Source organism: Acartia tonsa, chromosome 14 (genome assembly GCF_053477335.1).
Source record: "Acartia tonsa isolate MP-2025a chromosome 14, ASM5347733v1, whole genome shotgun sequence".
Lineage (NCBI taxonomy): Eukaryota > Metazoa > Arthropoda > Copepoda > Calanoida > Acartiidae > Acartia > Acartia tonsa.
Window position 1 is genome coordinate 32,088,744 of NC_137273.1, and position 21,549 is coordinate 32,110,292.

At 32.4% G+C, this 21,549-nt stretch overlaps 1 protein-coding gene across 1 annotated transcript in view; it reads left to right on the plus strand.

The window, feature by feature from the left end:
* The window catches only part of LOC145306695 (uncharacterized), a 37,540-nt gene that overhangs the window by 9,036 nt on the left and 6,955 nt on the right, over positions 1-21,549 (plus strand). Inside the window, exons 3-15 of the mRNA XM_080148998.1 lie at positions 2,194-2,247; positions 2,864-2,905; positions 3,554-3,655; positions 4,184-4,229; positions 5,534-5,580; positions 8,224-8,836; positions 9,212-9,476; positions 9,949-10,108; positions 10,460-10,798; positions 12,022-12,102; positions 12,456-12,512; positions 14,900-14,962; positions 16,913-17,070. Coding sequence (XP_080005124.1) covers positions 2,194-2,247; positions 2,864-2,905; positions 3,554-3,655; positions 4,184-4,229; positions 5,534-5,580; positions 8,224-8,836; positions 9,212-9,476; positions 9,949-10,108; positions 10,460-10,798; positions 12,022-12,102; positions 12,456-12,512; positions 14,900-14,962; positions 16,913-17,070 — 2,027 coding nt within the window. The remainder of the gene's footprint in view (positions 1-2,193; positions 2,248-2,863; positions 2,906-3,553; positions 3,656-4,183; positions 4,230-5,533; positions 5,581-8,223; positions 8,837-9,211; positions 9,477-9,948; positions 10,109-10,459; positions 10,799-12,021; positions 12,103-12,455; positions 12,513-14,899; positions 14,963-16,912; positions 17,071-21,549) is intronic.

Here is a 21,549-nt window from a genome sequence, read left to right on the forward strand (position 1 = left end):
AGTAAAACAACAAAGGTCAGTCTAGGACTTAAATAGAAATAAATTCAAATTATGGGGTTTATTTTTTACTTTAGTTCAGCTAAGGTTAGGTTAAAGGTTAGCCCAGCAGAGTAAAGGCCCCTGTAGGAGACCAAACCCCTCTTTTTTTAATCTATATAACAATATTGAGAGGTGCTTTGGTGCTAGCTATTCATACTTTGAGGGAAAGCACCCTTTTTAGTATTGAGAATACAGTTGAGAGAGAACTTATCTATCTATTTTAAAAATTCAAACTTTAGATGAATGAGATTGATTTAATTGATTCTCCATTATTAGAAGTTTCATTATTTACGTAAATATGAAAATTGATTCATTTTAAAATAATAAAAAAACAAGGTTTTTAAATTCCAATGGACATAGAAAACGTGGATATTGTAAGATATTCTCGCATAACCTGTTAAATGTTTCTTCCAGCTGGCTAATATAACGACTCCCCCCCCCCTTCCCTTGTGATTTCCCCTATGACCAATGTTTCTTCCAGCTGGCTAATATAACGACTCCCCCCCTTCCCTTATGATTTCCCCTATGACCAATGTTTCTTCCAGCTGGCTAATATAACGACTCCCCCCCTTCCCTTATGATTTCCCCTATGACCAATGTTTCTTCCAGCTGGCTAATATAACAATCCCCCCTTCCCTTGTGATTTGAAATCTGCATCAAATTTTAAGGATTTTTTTTTATAAAATTCGTTTTTTGTATAATTCTTTATCTAAAAGCGGAAATACAATTTAAGTTAATTAATTTTGACATCTGTGATTGGTGGATTGAAAATTGTCTTCGCTCTGATTGGAGAAGCTTAAGTGTCGCACATCATTCAACCAATTAGAGCGCAGGTATTTTCCAATCCACCTATCCTATTGGTCAAAATTTATGAACTTAAATTGTATTTCCGCTTTTAGATAAATAATTATACAAAAAACGAATTTTATAAAAAATCCTTAAAATTTGATGCAGATTTAAAATCTCCCTCTAACATTAAAATTCCTTCCAACTTATATATCCTAATGACCATGGAGGAAGATATTGACCAATTTCTAAAGACTATATTAGCAACCTTGATTGACTACATATTCTGTATCCATTAAAAAGTCAATTAGTTTTGTCCGTCTGTCTTAAAAGAAAAATGATAAAATAAGGCTTTTTTGTTGGCCCAGGCCTTGAAAGCTGACTTTAATACGATTTGATAAATAACTATTATAGGCTTTTTAAAATATTTATTTAATATTTCAATTTTTTTTTTTATAATTTTAAATATTTTTTTACAGATAAATTGAGTTAAAGATAAGCTGATGCTTCTTAAAATAAGTTAGATTATGATTATCTTAATTTTACGTCAGTAACTATCTAAATAAACTAATATCCTGTAATTAATTTAATATTTATGAATTAGATATTTAATCTTTATTGAATAGAGATTAAGATAATTTTATCAAAATTTTCATTAAAATACATCCATTGGCGTGGAAGTGGGGAGGGGCAGGGATATAAAGGGATAAGACAATGCCCGATAAATTGATGTACAATGATGATACACAAAACCCCTTTTAGTAGGTGATATTAGTGGTTGAAATGCTTGAACACAACTAAATCTACAACCAATCAAAAACACTTGAGATCCTAAAGTTGTTAAGTCAACGAATAAGAAAACGTTATTATAAATAGCCCATTTTAACAAAATGTGTCAAAATTCTTGCTGTAATGAAATTAAGAAATAACCTTTATTATAATTATGAATAACCACTATTGTGTTCTGATTTGCGGCTGCCGAGCCCAACACATAATTTATAATTTTCTGTCAATGTTTTGAGTTATTCTATTTACGTCAGTAATTTTAAATAAAAAGCATACTATTTTTATAGTTGCACCCTCAAAAGAAGAACCCAGTAAAAGTGTCGGACTGATTATGACGTAAGAAAAAAATTAGCCAATGAGAGGCCACTATAAATTTTAACATTGGTCAATAATGGCCTCTCATTGGCTAATTTATATTTTTACGTCATAATCAGTCCGACACTATTACTGGGTTCTCAAAAGAAAAATTATATGGTTTTTTGTCTTCATTTTCGCTTTTTGTTTTTATATTTGAAATTTTAGCTGAAAAGGAAACCTAATAGTGTTTCAAAAACATTCTTTTTGAATCATTTTTATTCTTAGGAAGAAGCAGAAATGAGTGCTCAAATGATTGAAAATTCTAGTTGTCTTTTACAGGTAAAATAAACCTATGAAAATTTATTTTATGTTTTTTTTCGGATATTTTTAACTCTAGTTTGTAAAAAATTCTAATTAAGGGACTTTTAAACTTTGGATTCTTTTGTTTGTTATTGATTGGTTGGTACAAACTAGTGTCCGAAATTTAAGACGAACCACAAACTGTCCCAGTTTTGAGCAAGACGATTCCTGTGACGTCATATAAAAAGGGAAGGGGGAAAGAAAATATCTTCCCTTTTCTCCCATCTCTTTTGAAGATATTTTCTTCCCCCCTTCCCTCTTTTTTTCCCGAAACGTATATGACGTAACTGGATTCGTCTTGCTCAAAACTGGGACAGTTTGGGGTTTGTCGAAATTTAACACCAACTTTTTGCAATCTACAGAAGATAGTAATATTGTTAATTTGGGGTGTACATTATTTTAACATCTAATCGTATCTGCTTTATCCTCATATGCAAAGCAGGACTTCCAAGCATTTTATTGAAATAAAATGGTGGGGAGGGGATAAATGGCAAAAAAACAGACCTTTACCCCTCCCCACATTGGACGTTTTTAATATAAGTAAATATGTGCATTGTATATTTTTAGCTACATAATTGTTTTTTTTTACTATTAGGATGAAACATCATACAGTAAAATTACAACATCACTTGAAAATCAGGAAAATTAGAACGTTTCAAATTAAATTTGAATTTCTGGTACATATAAAAACTTCATAGAAAGCTGGTACAATCCATTTAAAAATAAATTTTTGAGAGCCAGCACCCTCCTTTTTCACCCTCAAATGGTTTCACACCCCTCTGGTTAATTAGTGAATTGCTGTGCATGCAACTTGCTGATAGTCATTTATTTTTTTTTTGATTCACTGAAAGCTTTGTTATGAAACACAATTCGAATTAATATAAAAACACGAAATTTCCTTGATTTTTTAAATTATGATTCTAGGAGGCTATTACTGTCAGAAATTTATTTAGTTATTATCTTAGCACATTTTTTAGTGATTTTTTATAAACCATTAATTCTTAATATCACTTTTATGAAAACTATTTAGCTTTAAACTTTTCTCTCAATCAATTAAACTTTTGTATTTTAATTCTAATATTTTTGGACTGTTTCCTCCAGATAGAGAGAGGGGACAATGAGCTAATTGTAATCTACAGAAGGAGTAATTTTGTGTATCAACATTGGGATTGTACGTAAATTTATCGGCCATTGTCTTATCCCTTTAGATCCCAGGTTTTCTTAATTTTTTTTGTCATTAAAACCAATTTAAGAAATAAAGAAATTTAGTTCAAATTTTACCCGCCAGGTGTCAACATCCAGTTGTGCCTCCAGCATTTCTACAGAGTCAAAACAACAGCTGAAAAGAAAGAGAAGGAAACGAAGAGAAATTGATATACTGAAACAGGTATTTATAGGGGAGGAGTGGATATTTGAATTACACTGGTACCCAAAGACTTATAAAAAATGTCATCTTCCTAGACGTCTCAAAAACTTTGGTCATTTTTATTGATTTGAAATGGCAAATAACTTTAAAATTACTTTTTTAAAATCTCCTTACTTGTTGTTCTAAATTTATGAAAATAAAATTCTTGAAAATATTAGGTAAAATTCAGGAGAACCCCTTAACTATCAAATATATATTATTCAAAACTGAAATAACATTCCAAGGAATCAATATTTTTCTACTGCAGGGCTTTCTAGAACCTTACCTAACCAAAACGTTTTAATATCACCTTTGGAAAAGTCTATGAGAATGAGAATGTATATAAGTATCAAAACAGTTATCTCTTTTTTTCAAGAAGATATCATTTTATAGTTGATATAAAAGAATTTTGTTTATCAAAATGGAGGCGACCATCAATTTATTATCTATATATTGTCTTATCCCTTAAGATCCCTGATCTCGCGAAATGAATAAATCTGAATTGTTTAGGAGAACGAGGATGATTCCGGATATTTGAATGGCACAGAATCGTCAGGCAAAACAAAATATATTTTAAGCTAGCAGCTACGCCCCTAGAGGCCTCTAGGGGCACTTGAAAGGGGAGGGGGGAGGCGGTAGTTAAGGATTTAAATTCAGTTTCCTGTATAATGCATTGTGACCAATATACGAAAAACTTAGATTAATCTTAATTAATTAAGATTTAATCCTTATTGTATGTTAGGTTAGGTTAAGAAAAAGTCACAAGATAGCGCAGGAAAGGCAAACCAGAGGGATAGGGCTCACTCTAGTGGTTAAAACTCATTTTTTAAATTGAAACTTTGTTTTTTTCTTTTCAGTGAAGCCCCAGGAAAAAATACTATCATTTTTTTACTCTATTATTTTATAACTATAATATAAATTCAGTGGTCGAGTCCTCCTCCTCCCACTAGTGTCCCTAGAGGCCTCTAGAGGCTTCTAGTATGTACTGAATATAAATAAAGTATGTTTTAAAAACACTTGTAAGATTTAACCTTCTTTGGAAGTGATATTAATTAAAATCATGAATGTAGTGATTTGATTGACGTCATAATTTCTTTTAAATTGCGCACCCTCTCTAAATTTAAATCTCCAATCAATAATTTAAAGAATTTAATAATTGTCTAAACATGTATTGAAATAACGCAATAAAAATATAACAATGTAAAATTTTAATAAATCTTTTGAAATTAGAAAACAAAGACACCCACAACGTCCTTAATACATCCTTTAAATATCTTATCAATTGGTTTTTATCAAAAAAGTATTTTTAGGATATTTTTTCGGGTAAACTTTTTCAAATCTTTTTGTCTTATTGTTTGAAACAATATTTCATCTAATCAGAGGCGTGCAGGAGAGGAGTGTATTAACCCAACTCGATGGGGTAAATTAACTTCGAAACAATGACCAAGCACCTTTCACCACATTCTGATTTTAAAACTAAAAAAATACATACATAACTTTAGTGCAAATAATTTATCAAATGCTAAGTTTTTTTATGAAGTTAACAAATTTATCACAAAACCTTTCAATGATAAAAATAAATAATAAACAAAAGGTACAACTATTTTACCTCAACATAGCGCAGTCTTATTTTAAAGTAATTACGACAAAATGATTTTTTCTCCCAGCATATTAACTATAAACAGCATTTTGTAATTACTAATTAGTATCCTACAAAGATAAAAATTCACATTTCATTGGTTGAAAAGTTTAAACATATATAGAGCAAAACAGTTTTACCTAATGTCCATGTAAAAATGAAATTAATGCACGGAAATATCAAATAGTATGAGAAATTAAATAAATTTTGCTTTACTTTAGATACAGAGGCATCAGACTCTTTGCAATCTATACACGAATCTAGACAGGTACATTAATAGATAGATAGATATATAGACTCTTTTCAATCTATGCATTAATCAAGACAGGTGTAAATTTATAGATATATAGAGTCTTTGCAATTTATACATTAATCAAGATAGGTGTACATTAATAGCTATATAGACTCTTTGCAATATATACATTAATCAAGACAGGTGTACATTAATAGATAAATAGGTATACTCCTTGAAATCTATACATTTTTCCAGACAGGTACAATATTAAAATACTTTTTGCAATACATGAATCTAGACGGGTAATAGATATATGTACTTGTACATACTCTTTGCAATCTATACATGAATCTAGACAGGTATTATAGATAATTAGATAGATCTACATATTTCATTATGCATTCTATGCAATCTATACCCCCTTTAAAATCCCAAAACTTGGAAACTTCGAGTTTTTTTTTGTGGAAGGAATAAAATCAAATTTGTTTCCAAGTATTTTTTAACACCTTTAACCACCCCCCCCCCCCCTCCACCCTACTAGATCTACATTTAAAGCAATAGATAAAAATACAGACTTTTTGCAATCTTAACATTTAATATCTACATCTTTCTTATATTACAAATGTACAATTACATATAGCTGAATGTAATATTAGGGAAAAAAATATCTATTTTTACTTTAATAAAAAGAATTATTGGAATAGATGATATAATTTTCAGCTTAGAAACTGGAATGTTGACATCATTGTTGATAACATATTTATTTTTATACATTTATATAAAAATATTTGTAGTAACGAAAAGCTGCTCTATAACTATAAAGTATCAGTAGTTTGTTTTGTTATTAGTAATTTTAGCATCGTATTGTAGACAGCTTTCTGCGGATATTAATTCTATAGTTTTTATTTTAATATTTGTGAAAAATTTGTTCAGTATGGCTTAGAACTGAATCAGTTTTGAAGCCATAAAGGAAAAAAGTTATTAAGCACATACTTGAAATGGCTATAAACTGTTCATTCAATTTTATTTTTAGATATATCCTCCTTTCATATTATTACTGATCTATAAAATATGAATTGTTATAGCTGCCCTGCCTATGATTTTAAATGTTTTTTGTTGTATTAATCATCATTCCAAACATTTTTATTACATTCTCACTTTTTAATAATCTATACAATACACATATTTAGGTCTTATATAGTCATATTTATGAAAGAATTAATATAACATCCTATTTTGAAAGGAAAGCTCAACAAATCAGGCAGTCGGACAGATGAATGTTGATACTCATAGAATGTCAGCCAAAAAAGAAAACAAAAATTGTTGAGTAGTCTATAAATATTGTTATGCTTTTCTATGCATAATTGCTTGAACATAGAGATGACATCTATGTACATAACCATATTTTTAAGACTTGATTTAAGAGGGGCTTAGCTAGTAGCTTTGTGCCTTATTGCCCAAGGAATTAAAAATAAGGTTTAAAGAAGGTGTATTAATCTTTTTACTTTTTATTTAAGATAGCTAGCCAGTTCTTTTAGTAAGTAGTAGATGTAAATTTTTTCATAGAATTCAGATATGCACTCGTTTTTTTTTGTAGACTTCTTATTTTTTAAGTAATTTAAGTTTTTAAAAAAAAATTAAGTCGATTTTAAGGTACTAAAACGCAACAAAAAAAAGGAAAAAAATGGCCATTATGAACAAAAATAGTAAGATCTTTAATTTGACATGTTACTTTTTGAATTTTGTCAGGTAATTATTGAAAAAATAGATTTTTTAAAACCCACGAGAATAAAAACTTTGAACTTAATTTTATCATTTCACAGGTAAAAAAAATATGGGTTCATATATACCTTTAGAATCAGAAAAATATTACGAATCCATTGTAAGCAAAATTGAAAAAAAGTAAAAAAATACAAATGAAAAAATGGCCTATTGTATTTTGTTGTACAGGCAACACTTTCGTCATCCCCTAGTTACCCCCTCTTTACCCCCTTCCCATTTTTATTCTCAATTAAAAAAATAAGGTGGTTGCCTGTATAATATAATATAATATTTTCATATAATTCCTTTTATTGTAGTTTATAAACTATATTGTAAACTTTTTATTTCAATTTTGCTTAGAATGGATTTGTAATATTTTTCTCATTCTAACAGTATATATAACGCCTATTTCTTATGCCTTGGTAATGATAAAATTTAGTTCAAAGTTTTTATTCTCGTGGGTTTAAAAAAATCGTTTTTTTTCAATAATTACTTGAAAGAATTAAAAAAAAAGTAAGGTGTCAAATTAAAGATCTTACTATATTTGTTTATAATGGCCATTTTATTTCTTATTTTTTGTTGCATTTTAGTACCTTATAATCGACTTAATTTAAAAAAAAACTTAAATTACTTAAAAAATAAGAGGTCTACAAAAAACCAATTGCATATCTGAATTCTATGAAAAATTTTACATCTACTACTTACTAAAAGAACCGGCTAGCTATCTTAAATAAAAAATAAAAAAGTTAAAACACCTTCTTTAGTAAAATATTGGTTTCAAAATAGAAATTTAACATGATTAAAATAAATTTATGGACTTAATGATCTAAAAATTGCAACGCTTTCAAAATTGTACCTCATTGTTACAAGAAGCATCAAGCAAAGTTTAAAATATTAATGTGTAATTTTTTTAAGGAGATGGTTGATGAAACAATCAACCCCGAAGACCAAGACTTGCCTACAGTAGAGCTTACTTCACATCTTGATAATAACATTGAGGAGCTTAATAAAACTTCCATTGATAGCTTAGAAGAAGAAACAATGACAAACAAAACTGGCTGTGAAAACATCACTTCTGATCATGTTGAATCTTGGGTTGAAATTAAACATGAAATAGATAATAACACTAAAAGAACTAATGATAATTTAGAACCTATTTCAAGTGAAAATGGGGTTGTAATTGAAAAAGATAATCTTGAGCTTAGTAATTATAACAATGAGCTTGGTAATGATGATAGAATTACTTTTGGTGATGTTGATTCTATTGACTTTTTACTTGAGCATCTTAAGCCATCTTATAAGGATGCACCTGGTGTTAAATCAGTTGAAAATGCTTCAGGGACAACAACAAATGATCTAAGAGCTTCTAAAAACAATGAAATATCATCAGAAAATGTGAATAAATGTGCCATGGACCAAACAACATGTGATAAAAAATCTATTGCTTGTGATACAAGTCAAAATAATACAGAATCTTTTCATATTGAAAACCCTACATCTGCAAAAGCGGAAGAAAATAAACTTGGAGGTTAATCAATAGAAGTTTTATAATACAATTTAAATAGAAAAAGTCACAGAATCTGTGTGTGTGTATATATCTGTCAGAAGGATCTCGCTAACCTCTGAACCTACATTTTTAATATTTACAGTGTAGCTTCGCATAGACACTGAAAAAGGGTTTATGACTATTTTGGGGGAGGATACTACCACCCTTCCAAGAGAAATCGCCCATAAAAAAATATCCCTCCCACCCCCCACAAAAAAAAAATTTCTTTTTAAAACTGAAATAAAAAATGGGGAGAAAAAAACCCAAATTTAAAAAAAAAAATTGAGGTTTTTAGGGAGGTAGTCGTTAATTATATTTTTTTCCCATACCATTAACTTCTATGGAAAAAATGTGTAGATACTGAAGATGCTAGTCAAGTTGAAACTAAAAAAGACACAATCTCTGTTTGTCAGAATGTTAATAAAGGAGAATCCTCATTTGCAAAATCTGCAGAAGTCAGCTATGCCTCAATAGCTGCCATCAACAGCATTCCTGCCATTTTAGAATCAAGTGCAAATGCTACACAAAATTTTGAACCAATTAATTTGGCGGATTTTTCTTGCGTTGATGAGTTTGAAGATTTTGAACCACCTGTAGAAGAGCAATGGGTTCCTGTCACTAGGTAAGTGGTCTCCTACAGCCCCTTATTATAGAGGACTACAGATTTGTGTGCATGTCCCCTGTTTAATAAAGAATAAACAACCTTTGTGATTAGGTTCTTTTTTTACTTAAAAATTAAAAACTTCTGTAATTTTCTTAATTTTGAAGTTAGAAAAACAATTTTTTTCAGTTAATGTAGATTTCATATTTTGTTTACAAAATCACTTGAACTTAAAATTGAAATAAACCCCTATATTTATATTGTGTTGTACTACTATAAGATATTTTGGTATTTTGTATTATAAAACCAGGATGGAGATATTCAAAAAATTCAAATTCTTTGTATGCAATATAATCATCATAAAGTCAGTTTAGTTATAGCCTTCTATCTTTCACAAACAGAAAATGAGATAAAAAAAAACAGAGGTAAAGGGGGCGATCAACAAACATAAAGAACCTTACGACTTTATATAATAAAATCTTTGTATGTATAGGAAAAAAGGAAGGAACACAAGCGCTGTTAACAGCAATGAAGAACAACAAGCAATCAATGCTAAAGCTGTTAATGACCCTCCTGTAAATAAACTTGCTGCTACTGTTATTCAAGAATCAAAAACGGATAAGAACAAGAAAAAGAAGAAAAATAAGAAGAAGGTAATGTATATTTTTCAGGGAGGAGTGGGATATTTTGAAATTTTTAATTATCCTTAATGTTACAGATTACTTCAGTGGCGTGCACAAGGTCATGTGCAAATTATTTGAGGGGACTGTAGAGTAGACCCACCTTCTTTTATTTTGTCCCTCTTCTACACGCCTCTCCACAACTTGTCACAAAATTTTAGAGGCTTATGTGAAATCTTGAACAATTGGATTGTATTAAACTTGTCTAAATCTTTCCCGTAAAAACAAATTAGGATTTAATTCTTTTTAACCGATTTTTCCGTTTTAAAGATATTTACCTACAAACAAGAAAGAGTTGCATAATTTTATTTTATGATATTTAAGGCAAAGTCAATCGAAGTAACAAAAGATTGCCATGACATTGAAGAAAATTTGGCTGATGTTGACATTGAAAAAGAAATCAACATAACAAACAATGTAAATAATCATATAGACAATGATAATACAAAAGCTGAAAATACAGATAAAATTACCAGTGAAAAATTTGCAAAGTCAACTGTGAAAAAATCTCCGAAAAAAAGCAAAAACAAAAAAGTAGCAGCAACGGCTATACCAGAGGATGATGCTATTGAAGAAATAAAAACAGCTGGTGTTATTGCTGATGAAATTAATGAGGCAGCTGCCGCCGCTACAGCTACACATTCAAAGTTTCAGCAGTTCAAGGTAATATATGCAAATTAATTCATCATTATTTAGATCTTACCGCAAATTTTTATGTACTCTGATAAAATGAAACACGCGGCAGGCTAAGATAATGGTAATCCCAATCCACCCCCTTTACCCCATCCCCTGCCCTCCTACTTGATAAACGAACTAACCGATAAACTAGTTCCATGTTAGCAACCTAATACTTCAAAAAAAAACATTATACCTGACCTAGACCATCACTTAACTTTTCTGAAAATTTCGAACGATCACTTCAGCCGTTTGTAAGATCTTAAAAGACCTAAAGAAGCTTACACACCTTAATACTGTGTTTTAAACTTTTTTGCTTCGCTCCTTGCCTCTAGAGGAGGTGCCAGGAAAATAGCCTTAAAGATAAGAAGGTTTCTTGAAAAGTACAATCTGTTAATTTCTGAGATTTTTACCTTCATGCAAAAACATTACTATTTTATATAATAGGATTCAGAATTAAGAAACCTTTTAAACAACATCAAACTTCATTTTTATTTTGAGCAAATCATTTCTATGTCAGTCTGCCTATCCCGAAGGATCTCAGTAACCCCTGAACCAATATGGTTCTCCTTTACAGTGTAGCTTCTCATAAGTCCTGAGAAGATTAATGACTATTTTTGGGAAGGGTACCACCACCACCCCAAGAGTAATGACACCTGGGAAAAAATATTGAAATTATACGTTGACCGATTTTTACAAGATTTTTTGGTCCAGAAAGTCAAGTGAGAATAATATTTTTTAGATTTATGTTTAATTTTTTAATGCTCTCTTTTTTGGCAATATTTTCATTAAAAAAACTTTCCTTAATTAGAAACCTTAAAAAATCTGTAGAGGAAGGAACTAAATCTTAGGAAAATCATGAATATATTACAGTGGAAATAATATAGGATATATGTACATGGAAATATTTACAGGGGAAAATTTGTTGTCAATTTAGCTTGCTCATAGGACCTTATTCATTGATCAATTCGTTCATTCAGTAGGAGATGAGGGGATGGGGTATAGGAGGTGGATGGGGCTATCGTTATTTTAACCAACTTTACTTTATCAGAGTACATGAAAACCTGTTCATTCATCCAGTAGGTGATAAGAGGACGGGGTAAAAAAAGGAAGATGAGGCAATCGTTATTTTAGCCATCTTCACTTTATCAGAGTACATGAAAATCTGGTGCAACATCCAAGTAATAATATATCCATTATCATTTCTTTAGGAAAAATACATCTCAGAGAAAGAGGTGAAAATAGTTGGTCTTGAAGTCACAAATGAAGAAAAACAGACTAAAAATAAAAAGGTAATTTTTTAATTTTTGTGTAAAATTTTATCTTAGAAAATGGATAACAAAATGAATAACAAACTTATGTACAACTCTAATTACAATAATCAAAATTGTTATTATTCGTGGAAGAGATTGTCAAACATAGAAGTCCAGTATTGTATTTAATTTTTTAGTTGATCATATTAAAATTAGCAGCTAAATAAATAAAATGTTTTTGCTTCTAACATATGAACTAATATACCTTACCGATATCTAAAAGAAACTAAAAAAATCAAAGAAACTGCGCAGCAAACCAATATGCGCGATAATTTTAAACACTCGAAAAAGAATTCAAGGCCACACTGGATATGACTTGCGACAAATTTTAGATAACCGCTCGGATATCAGATGATGGAGGTCAATTATTCTTTGATATTATTCCAGAAGTAAGTTTCTTTTTTAGTAGCGTAGTTAGTCTATTATTCACTTTGTCTGAAAGTACCTATATTCTCGGCTGTTATTTAAGATAATCAGCTGAATATTTTTAGTGAAGATTCAACATAATAATTATCATCCAGTAAATAATTCACTTGGTACATCGATCACACATCAGAAGACTTAAATATAATTATTTTTTCACAAAGGTTTCAGGATTTTTTTCAGTTCTTGCATAATCTTTTTTTCTTTTCGTTTTTCAACTGAACATTTATTATTTCACTCTGTCCGTTTGACCAACCAAGATTTTTGTGCCTCGCTACTTATAGATGTTGTCATTCTTTTTTTTTTTTAGATGAGCTGAATTTGAATTTCGAATGTGGGCACAGTTTCCTCGGTGTTTCCTCATCCTATCTCAATATTTATTACTAGCTAAAAAGTTCAAACTTCCAAAAAAAATAAGTAGTAAATATTGAGATAAAATGAGGAAACACTGAGGGAACTGTGTACACATTCGAAAATTCAAATTCAGCTCATCTTTTTTTCCTATTTCCATTAGTGTAACCTTAGCCTAGAATTTTGCAGGGGAGGGAGAGGACTGTAAACTGCACTGGTACCCAAAGTTTTATTCGTTAGATCAAAAGAAACTTTGGGTACTTTCATTGAATTTTGATTGCTTAGTTCTAACCTTGTAGTGTCAAAACTTTTCGACCCATAATTTTCTTCTACAGAAAGGGTAATTTAGTTCATTTTTCATCCTCCATTGTCTTATCCCTTGAGATCGCTGGGAATTATGATTTAATACAATATTGTACAATGTTTCCATCTGACAAGGTTAAACCTAATGGTCCAAATAATTTTCCACACATTTTTCCAGGGATATTAAAGGACGATACATTGATGTAGCCCTAAAGTTATGATAAACAAATAAAACCTGAAATTTTCCCAAAAATAGGTCAAAAGAAAACAAGGATGACAACATCCATAAAAGCGAAGCACTGAAACGGTGGGACAAACGGACACTAACACTTGTAAAGTGTCAGAACTGAATAATCAGAATACAAATGTATAAATGTCGAAGCAAAATTGTAAGTAAAATTGTTGAAAAACTGCTTGATACAGAATAATGTTTATGGACATACTTACATTTTTAGGACTTGATTATAGAGTTGCTTCGCTTATAATATTGTACTTTGTTGTCCAAGGAATCAGTATACCAAAAATCAGATCAATCGGATTATTAGATCACATAAAAATTTGTTATTAAAAAAGTAAAAAAATCAACATGTTTAAAATGGACATACGGACATTCTGGTAATGATTACAGAGTTGCTACGCTATCTAAATCGTACCTAACTACTACAGGAATCACCATGCAAAGTTTGAAATCAATAGGACAATTCTAACATGCCTAAATTAGCGAAAAAAAGCTATCCGTTACGGACGGACGGACCGACCATAATTATAGAAAAGCTTCGCTTTTAAAAAATAATATTTCAAAGATATAAAAAGTAAAAATTTTAATTGAAAAGAAAATGGACGACAAACGAACTTTTGTTTAAACTTAGCAATTTTCAAGATTAAATGGTTTTGGTTATAAATTCTTTATTAACCTTATTTTCCTTTACCCAAAGAGGGAGGGGACATTGGACTGTAAATCACACTGGTGTCCAAAGTATCATACCGCAATTTTATTCGTCGGCTCAAAAATTTGGATTGGTTGGATACAAACTCTTAGTGTGCAAGCTTTTTAACCAATGGTTTAATCTATAAAATTGTCGTCTCATCCCTGTCTTGATCTCTCTCTCTCTCTATTTATTTCTATTTTCTACCTGACAGGTATCTGGGTCAAATTTTGTTTTATCTTTTTCTTTTGTTTTTTTTTATTAAAGAATGGATTTATTATTATTTGGATCTTACACCAGATTATCATCTACACTAATAAAGTGAAACTTGTAGCTGGCTAAAATAACGATCCCTACATACATCCCTATACCCTATCCCCTCTCCTCCTAAGTGACGTCCATGTTAGCAACCTAAATTGACGACAATTTTACCCTGTCCACTTAAGAAAAGTAAGATATTAACTTCGAGAGAATGTGGTCTTCATAAAACATTAGACTTCAAATTAGTCCAATCTGTACCACTTTTGATTACTGTGACGTCATAAGTTAAGGGAGATGAAAGGAGAGGTGGGAAAGAAAACCACTAAAAAAGAGATAGAGAATCCCTCATCAAAAGTGGTGCATAAGTGGTACAGATTGGGATTCGTCCCCCTTTTGTAGATTAAATTATTGGTAAAAATTGGAAATTGCTCTTTCATCAGAGCGGACAAACAAACACATAGTGTACAAAACTTTTGAAATATCCATATATTCATATTTTTCTTTTTTTTCAGGAAAAAGAATCAACAAGTCCAAAAAAGAAAAGTATCAGCAAAATGAAGCAACATAACGAAATGGTTAGTACGTTTTAGGTCTTAAAAACTCTAAACAATATATTTTTTTGTCAAATGATGTCTTCTAAACGGTTAAACTGATTATATGAATGACCTTTTTATATTTTTTGCTCCCACGAGTAAAATGTATGAGGTGATAGTATTAATTAAATGATATATTTTGGAGTTTATAGCTTGTTGTATCACCAAACCTCATAAATTATATCTTTTTTTTTAGTAGCGAAGCTACTCTATAATTCACTAAGTCCGTCAGTCAGTCCGTAACGCTATGGGGGAAATGGGATTTACTCAGCTCCTATAATAGATAAAAGGCTGAAACTTTTTGACAACATTCCCATCATTAAGGAGCACAATTAACTATAAAACATTAATAGCGGTTAGACCGGTTTTTAGCAGGTTTTAGGCTATTTTTATATTTTACAGATTTTTTTCCATATCTTTGGTGTTTATGATCCGATTTTCAAATTTTTTTCAGTTACATATATCAAAATTAAATTTCCCGTCGATTAAAGGAAACAACCATGACGGTCCGACTGCCATTTGCAGGTTTTAGGCTATTTTTATATTTTTTATATTTTTCAGATTTTTCTCTTTTCATCAGATCTTTGGTGTTTAGGATCCGATTTTCAAGATCTTTTCAGTTATAGATATCAAAATTAAATTTTCTGTCGTTTTAAGAAAACAAACACGTAGGTCAGACTGCCTTTTAGCAGGTTTTTGGCTATTTTTATATGTTTTACATATTTCCCCATATCTTTGGTGTTTTTGGTCCAATTTTCTAACTTTTTGGGGATATCAGTATCAAAATAATTTTTCACATTGTTATGAGCATCTTTAATGTAATTTACTTTGATATCATACAAAATAAAACAAGGTTTCGTGTTTTTTCTGCAATAAATCTATTCTTGATTTTTAAAAATTTACTTTAAATCTACTTGTACAATAATGTTCCCATCCACGATTTTTTGAGCTTCGCTACTTATGGATGTTGTCATCCTTGTTATCTTTTTTAATTGCTTTTCACACAACTATAAAAAAGCTATATCCCTTTCGTATTGTCCTAAGAATCACCTAAAAAGGATCTCACAAAAGTCTGTTTGTGGGCCTTTTACACTTTTTAAAATTTTACAATAATGTCCATCTATTAGAGTAAAACACTAGAGGGAGAAAGGGTTCAACAACTGTATCTCCCCATCGCAACCGTCTTGTGCAACCAACAGATCTATAGTATATATGTATATACAGACAACTACCTCCCTTCATTTCTCAAAGACCTCTTTCGTCTGCTTCTAAATAATTTTCTGCTACTTAGCTGTGTTAATATAAGTGATACCATTGGTTGATTTTCAATGACACAATAGGAAGGTTGCACAAGACGATTGCGATGGGGAGATTCAGTTATTTAACCCTTTCTCCCCCTAGTGTTTTACTCTAATGTGCAACCTTTCTATTGGGTCATTGAAAATCAACCAATGGTATCGCTTATATTACACAGCCAAGTAGCAGAAAATATTTTAGAAGTAGAAGAAAGAGGTCTTTGAAAAATGAAGGGAGGTAGTTGTCTGTATACACATCTATACTATAGATCTGTTGTCCATCTTAATCAGATTAATTCATTTATTATAGTTAAATACAGATTTTTTTGCCTGATTTAAAAATTAAAGTTAGGATATATACTTGACCAATGTGAATGGATATATATATACTATTACTTGTATCTAGCTTACACCAGATTTTCTTGTTCTCACATAAAGTGAAAAACGCAGCGGGCTAAACTAACAATTTTCCCATCCAACTCCCTTTACTCTTGACCCCTCCCCTCCTACAGTCCTACTGGATGAACGAACGGACCAAAACGAAGGTTCAATGTTAGCAAGCTAAATTGACGATAATTTTTACAATGTCATAATATTCTACATCCATTCCCATGTGTTATGATATATATATTTTCAGGACCTGTTTACAACGCGCAGTGCCACCCGCCCAGGAGGATTGCGAGGAGGGGTTGCCCCGCAGCGGAGGGTCTGGCACACATCTGAGAGGATACTGAAGGAGCCTGTCGTTACCTCAACTACAGAGAATCCCTCAGCATTCTTCTACTATCCTGTCATGTAAGTCAAGGAGGGAGGGAGGGGACATTGTGCTAGATATAACACTAAACCTTAAAGTTTTATAATATCTTTTTTTGTTCGTTGGCTCAACAACTTTGAGGACTCTAAATTGTTCATTTGGTTGAGTGTCCAAAGTTTCACCCACTGATTAAAATCTATAGAAGTGAAAATTTATCGGCCATTGTCCCTTTAAAACCCTGCATTTAAGTAACCTTTTAATAAGCTTAAATCTAGGGATCATGAGGTATATTAGAGCTATTATATTAAATATAGAAGATAGCTGCTTTTAAAAATATCATATTCTATGATCTCCTTAGCTCTACCTTACCAACTGATGGACTGATTAAATGATTTTAGTGTAATGAATGCTACTTGGTAAGACACCCTTCATATATATTTCAAATTTAAACTTTAAAAGATACAAGTTCAATTCACCAATTTTTGAATTATGATATTTACTTAAATGATAATTATTGTAGTTTTGAACTTAACAAAACGTTTGTTAAATTTGTATTTTTTTTCTGTACATTTTAATATAATTTTAACTAAGTACATTTTGATTTACTCGAATAAATAATACTTTATGAAATAAATTAAACAAAAAAATTTACAAATATGAAAAAACGTCATTGTTCAAAAATAGCTATATTTTTGCATTTTTACAGGTCTATGAATTTGAGTGAATTATTTTCAAAAACTTAGGTGCATTTAAAATTTTTTTTTTACATTTTACGATTCAGTTATTATAATGTAAAGAATTCAAATTTTAGTTATATTATCCAATGAATGCATTTAAACATTTACAATTATAAAAGGATAACTATCTATTGAAAGGATTTAAAGTCAAAAATAAAAAAAAAATTAAAGGTAACTTTTAATTTTTAAACTGCGAACCAAAAAAATAGGCAAGTCTGAATTTTCAGAATATCAGCTTTATTATTCATTTAGGATGATTTTACTGTAAATATGAAATGTAGATGCATCTTTTGGTTACAAGTTTCCACTGTTATTTTTTTATTAATCAGCACCAATGAAGCACAAGATCTCAAAAACAGGATGCTATGTTGGTCATGTCTACGCCGTGCATCCACCTCTACTACAGCAGCAACACCATCAGCAGCAGCAGCAGAGCCAAGAACCAACGCACACAATCTCCCACCCTTCAAGAGAGATCATCAACATCAAAACTGGTTTTTCACTAAATCCGACAATGAGGCACATTCCTCAGCTAAACAGAGTTTTTAATTTGGTTGACAAAGAATAGGACAACACCAGCATGTCTTATTCGGCTCCTACTAATCAGAGCTGGCATTGAACAAAACCCAGGGCCTACTTGGTTCTGCTCACTGTGCAACAAACAACTTTCACCAGTTTCTGTCGAATGTTCCATTTGCTTCAAATGGCTCCATGTCAAATGCTCTGGCCTTAAATCATCAAATGAACGGAGAAAATACAAGACCTGGACTGGACCATGCTGCACAGGATTCACCCATACCAAATCCTCACCCCCTCCCCCTAAACTTTCAACCCCAAAATTTTCACCCCCTAAAAAATCTCAAAAACCCCCAAGTAGGCGGAATCCCCCCCGCCCCCCTTCTTCCCCACCAACCCCCGCCCCAACATACTCCCCAACAGAGGATACAACACTCAAGTATTGCAATGGAATATAAATGGCATCCAGAATAAACTCAATTAACTTCTTCACCATATGGAGAATAACAAGATCCTCATCGCTGCAATACAAGAAACGAAGCTTACACGTCTTTCAAAAGAGAGGAAAACACCCAACTACACATTTGTTAGACAAGATCGTGGTAGAGACAAAGGAGGAGGGCTAGCTTTCTTAATTCATAAAGAAGTTAGTTTTAACCTTGAGAAAACACCTGCGAGACTTGCCCAAGACCCATACTTGGAATCTATGACCATCTCCATACCAAGCAAGGACTCACCACTCTACATTACAAATGTGTACATCCCTCCACAAAGCAGCTGCGCAAGCGGCTACGCCCCCCCCCTCTCAACGACCTTTTCACAGGCCTTGGTGACTCCTACTATATTCTTGGAGATATGAATGCCCACAACATTCTTTGGCATTCTGACGCCACCAACGACACTAGAGGGGAAGAACTGGCTGACGCTGTATCCAATCAAGATGCTGCCATCATAAATCTCGATATGCCCACCAGAGTCACCAGTACAGCATCAACTGCTCCTGATGTAAGCATAGCTTCTTCTAATCTTATTCCTGTTACAAATTGGAAAGTCGAGAACAAGATGAGCTCCGACCACCATCCCATCACTATAAGTCTCACAGCTGAACTTACTAAATCTAACTCCAAACATCAAACCTTCATAAATTTCTCCAAAGCTGACTGGCCTAAATTCACCTCCTTCACTGAAAGCATTTTCTCTAAAGCAAGACCAGTCAGAGATGTCCACAAAGCTGAAAAATTTTTCCGCAAAACTCTCCAAAAAGCTTTCAAAAAATACATTCCTGCAGGCAGAATCCCTCAGACATTTAACGCCCTACCTACAGAAGCTGCCAGACTTATAAACCAGCGTGATGAAATTAAGAAAGCTAATCCAGCTGACAACAGATTGTCTGATTTAAACAAACAAATCAACAAGACAATAAACGAACACCGTAAAAAGAAATGGATTGAACACCTTTCCACTTGTCAGCCCGGTTCCAAGAAACTCTGGACAACCATCAAGAGTCTTGGCAACCAGCCTCAACAACCCAGCAACCAAGGTATTAGCTTCAACAATAAAACCTATTCCCACGCTAAGAAGATTGCTGACCAATTTAACAGGCAATATACACCAGAATCCAAGAAGAAACCTAACCAAGCTCTGCGACGAACTTTAAGATCCCTGAAAAAGAAATCTAAACATCAACAGATTATCTTCACTCCAGAGCAGACGTTAGCAGCAATCAAGAAGGCCAAGAATTCTAAAGCTCTTGGCCCGGATGATCTTTCACCTGTCACCTTAAAACATCTTGGACCGAATGCCATCAATTTTCTTACCGAGATTTTTAACAAATGCATGAAAGATTCAATCATCCCAAGCATCTGGAAAACGGCCAAGATCATTCCTCTACTGAAACCTGGCAAACAATCCAACCTCGGACCGAGCTACAGACCAGTATTGCTACTGTCTCCAGCCATCAAGATCCTTGAAGCTCTGCTCCTCCCATATGTCATGGAGGCCGTCCAACTTGCCGACCACCAACATGGTTTCAGGAAAGGAAGATCCACATGTACTGCTCTATATTCCATCATAGACCACGTACATAAAGGATTAAACAGGAAGAAACCCGCACATAGAACCGTGTCAGTTGCCATAGACCTGTCCAGGGCATTTGACACAGTTGACCACCAGCTCCTTCTTGATGATATAAACCAGCTCCATCTCAACGACTACATCAAGAGGTTCTTATGTGCATATCTCAGAGGCAGGCAGACCTATGTTGTGTTTAGAAACTCTAGATGCAAATATAGGAAGGTAAAACAGGATGTCCCGCAAGGTAGCGTCCTGTCTCCAGTCCTGTTTAATCTCTACATGGCCTCCATGCCGCAACCTCCAGGGGACATAAAACTTGTCTCCTACGCAGATGACAGCAACATACTTAATTCTGGCCCGGTACTTGCAACGCAGAAATCAGGACACCCGAACAAGGTGGACCTGAATTCTCCCCCACCACCTAGGCAGATGAAACAAACCTTGAAGTCAAAATTTGGCAAGGAAGTCAAGAATATTTGGAGACCTAACCTGCCAGAGGCTGACTACAAGTCCAGGCTGAAAGTCATTCACACTAAATCCATGAAGGACCTAATCAGCAGCACCACCAACAAGGTCATAAATGCCCGCCCATCAGAGATCAGTAAAACTGAACGCGACCTCCCCAGAGCCACCAGATCAACCCTGGCACAACTGAGATCTGGATACAGTACTTATCTTAATAGTTACAAGGCCCGCATAGATAAGACTGGTTCCACAGTGGATAAATGCCCCAACTGTGACAGTTCCCACACAACATCACATTTATTCAACTGTCAACAAAACCCAACCAGCCTCACAGCCAAGGATCTGTGGAAAAACCCGGTGAAAACTGCCAGATTTCTGAATCTGGCAACATATGTTGATGATCATGGATAGAAGGGTCAGGGCTAAAAGAAGAAAGAATCTCAAAAACAGCATTTGGGGGAAATACTGGTGAACCAAAAAGATATGCAAATCTGAAACAAAGCAATGGAAAAACGATTTTTTTGCACTTTTCTCCTCTTTTAAAGATTGATTCTGATAAATTAATAATTTTTAAAATAATTTATGCATTAATTATTATGAAATATAGTATAAGGTAGAAATTAATGAATTTCCTAAATAAGAAATATTAGAAAAGAAATTTGACCCCTATCACTTTAGAGGACAGCTGCTGACCTCCAGTCTTATGGATGAAGCTAAATACATGTTAAA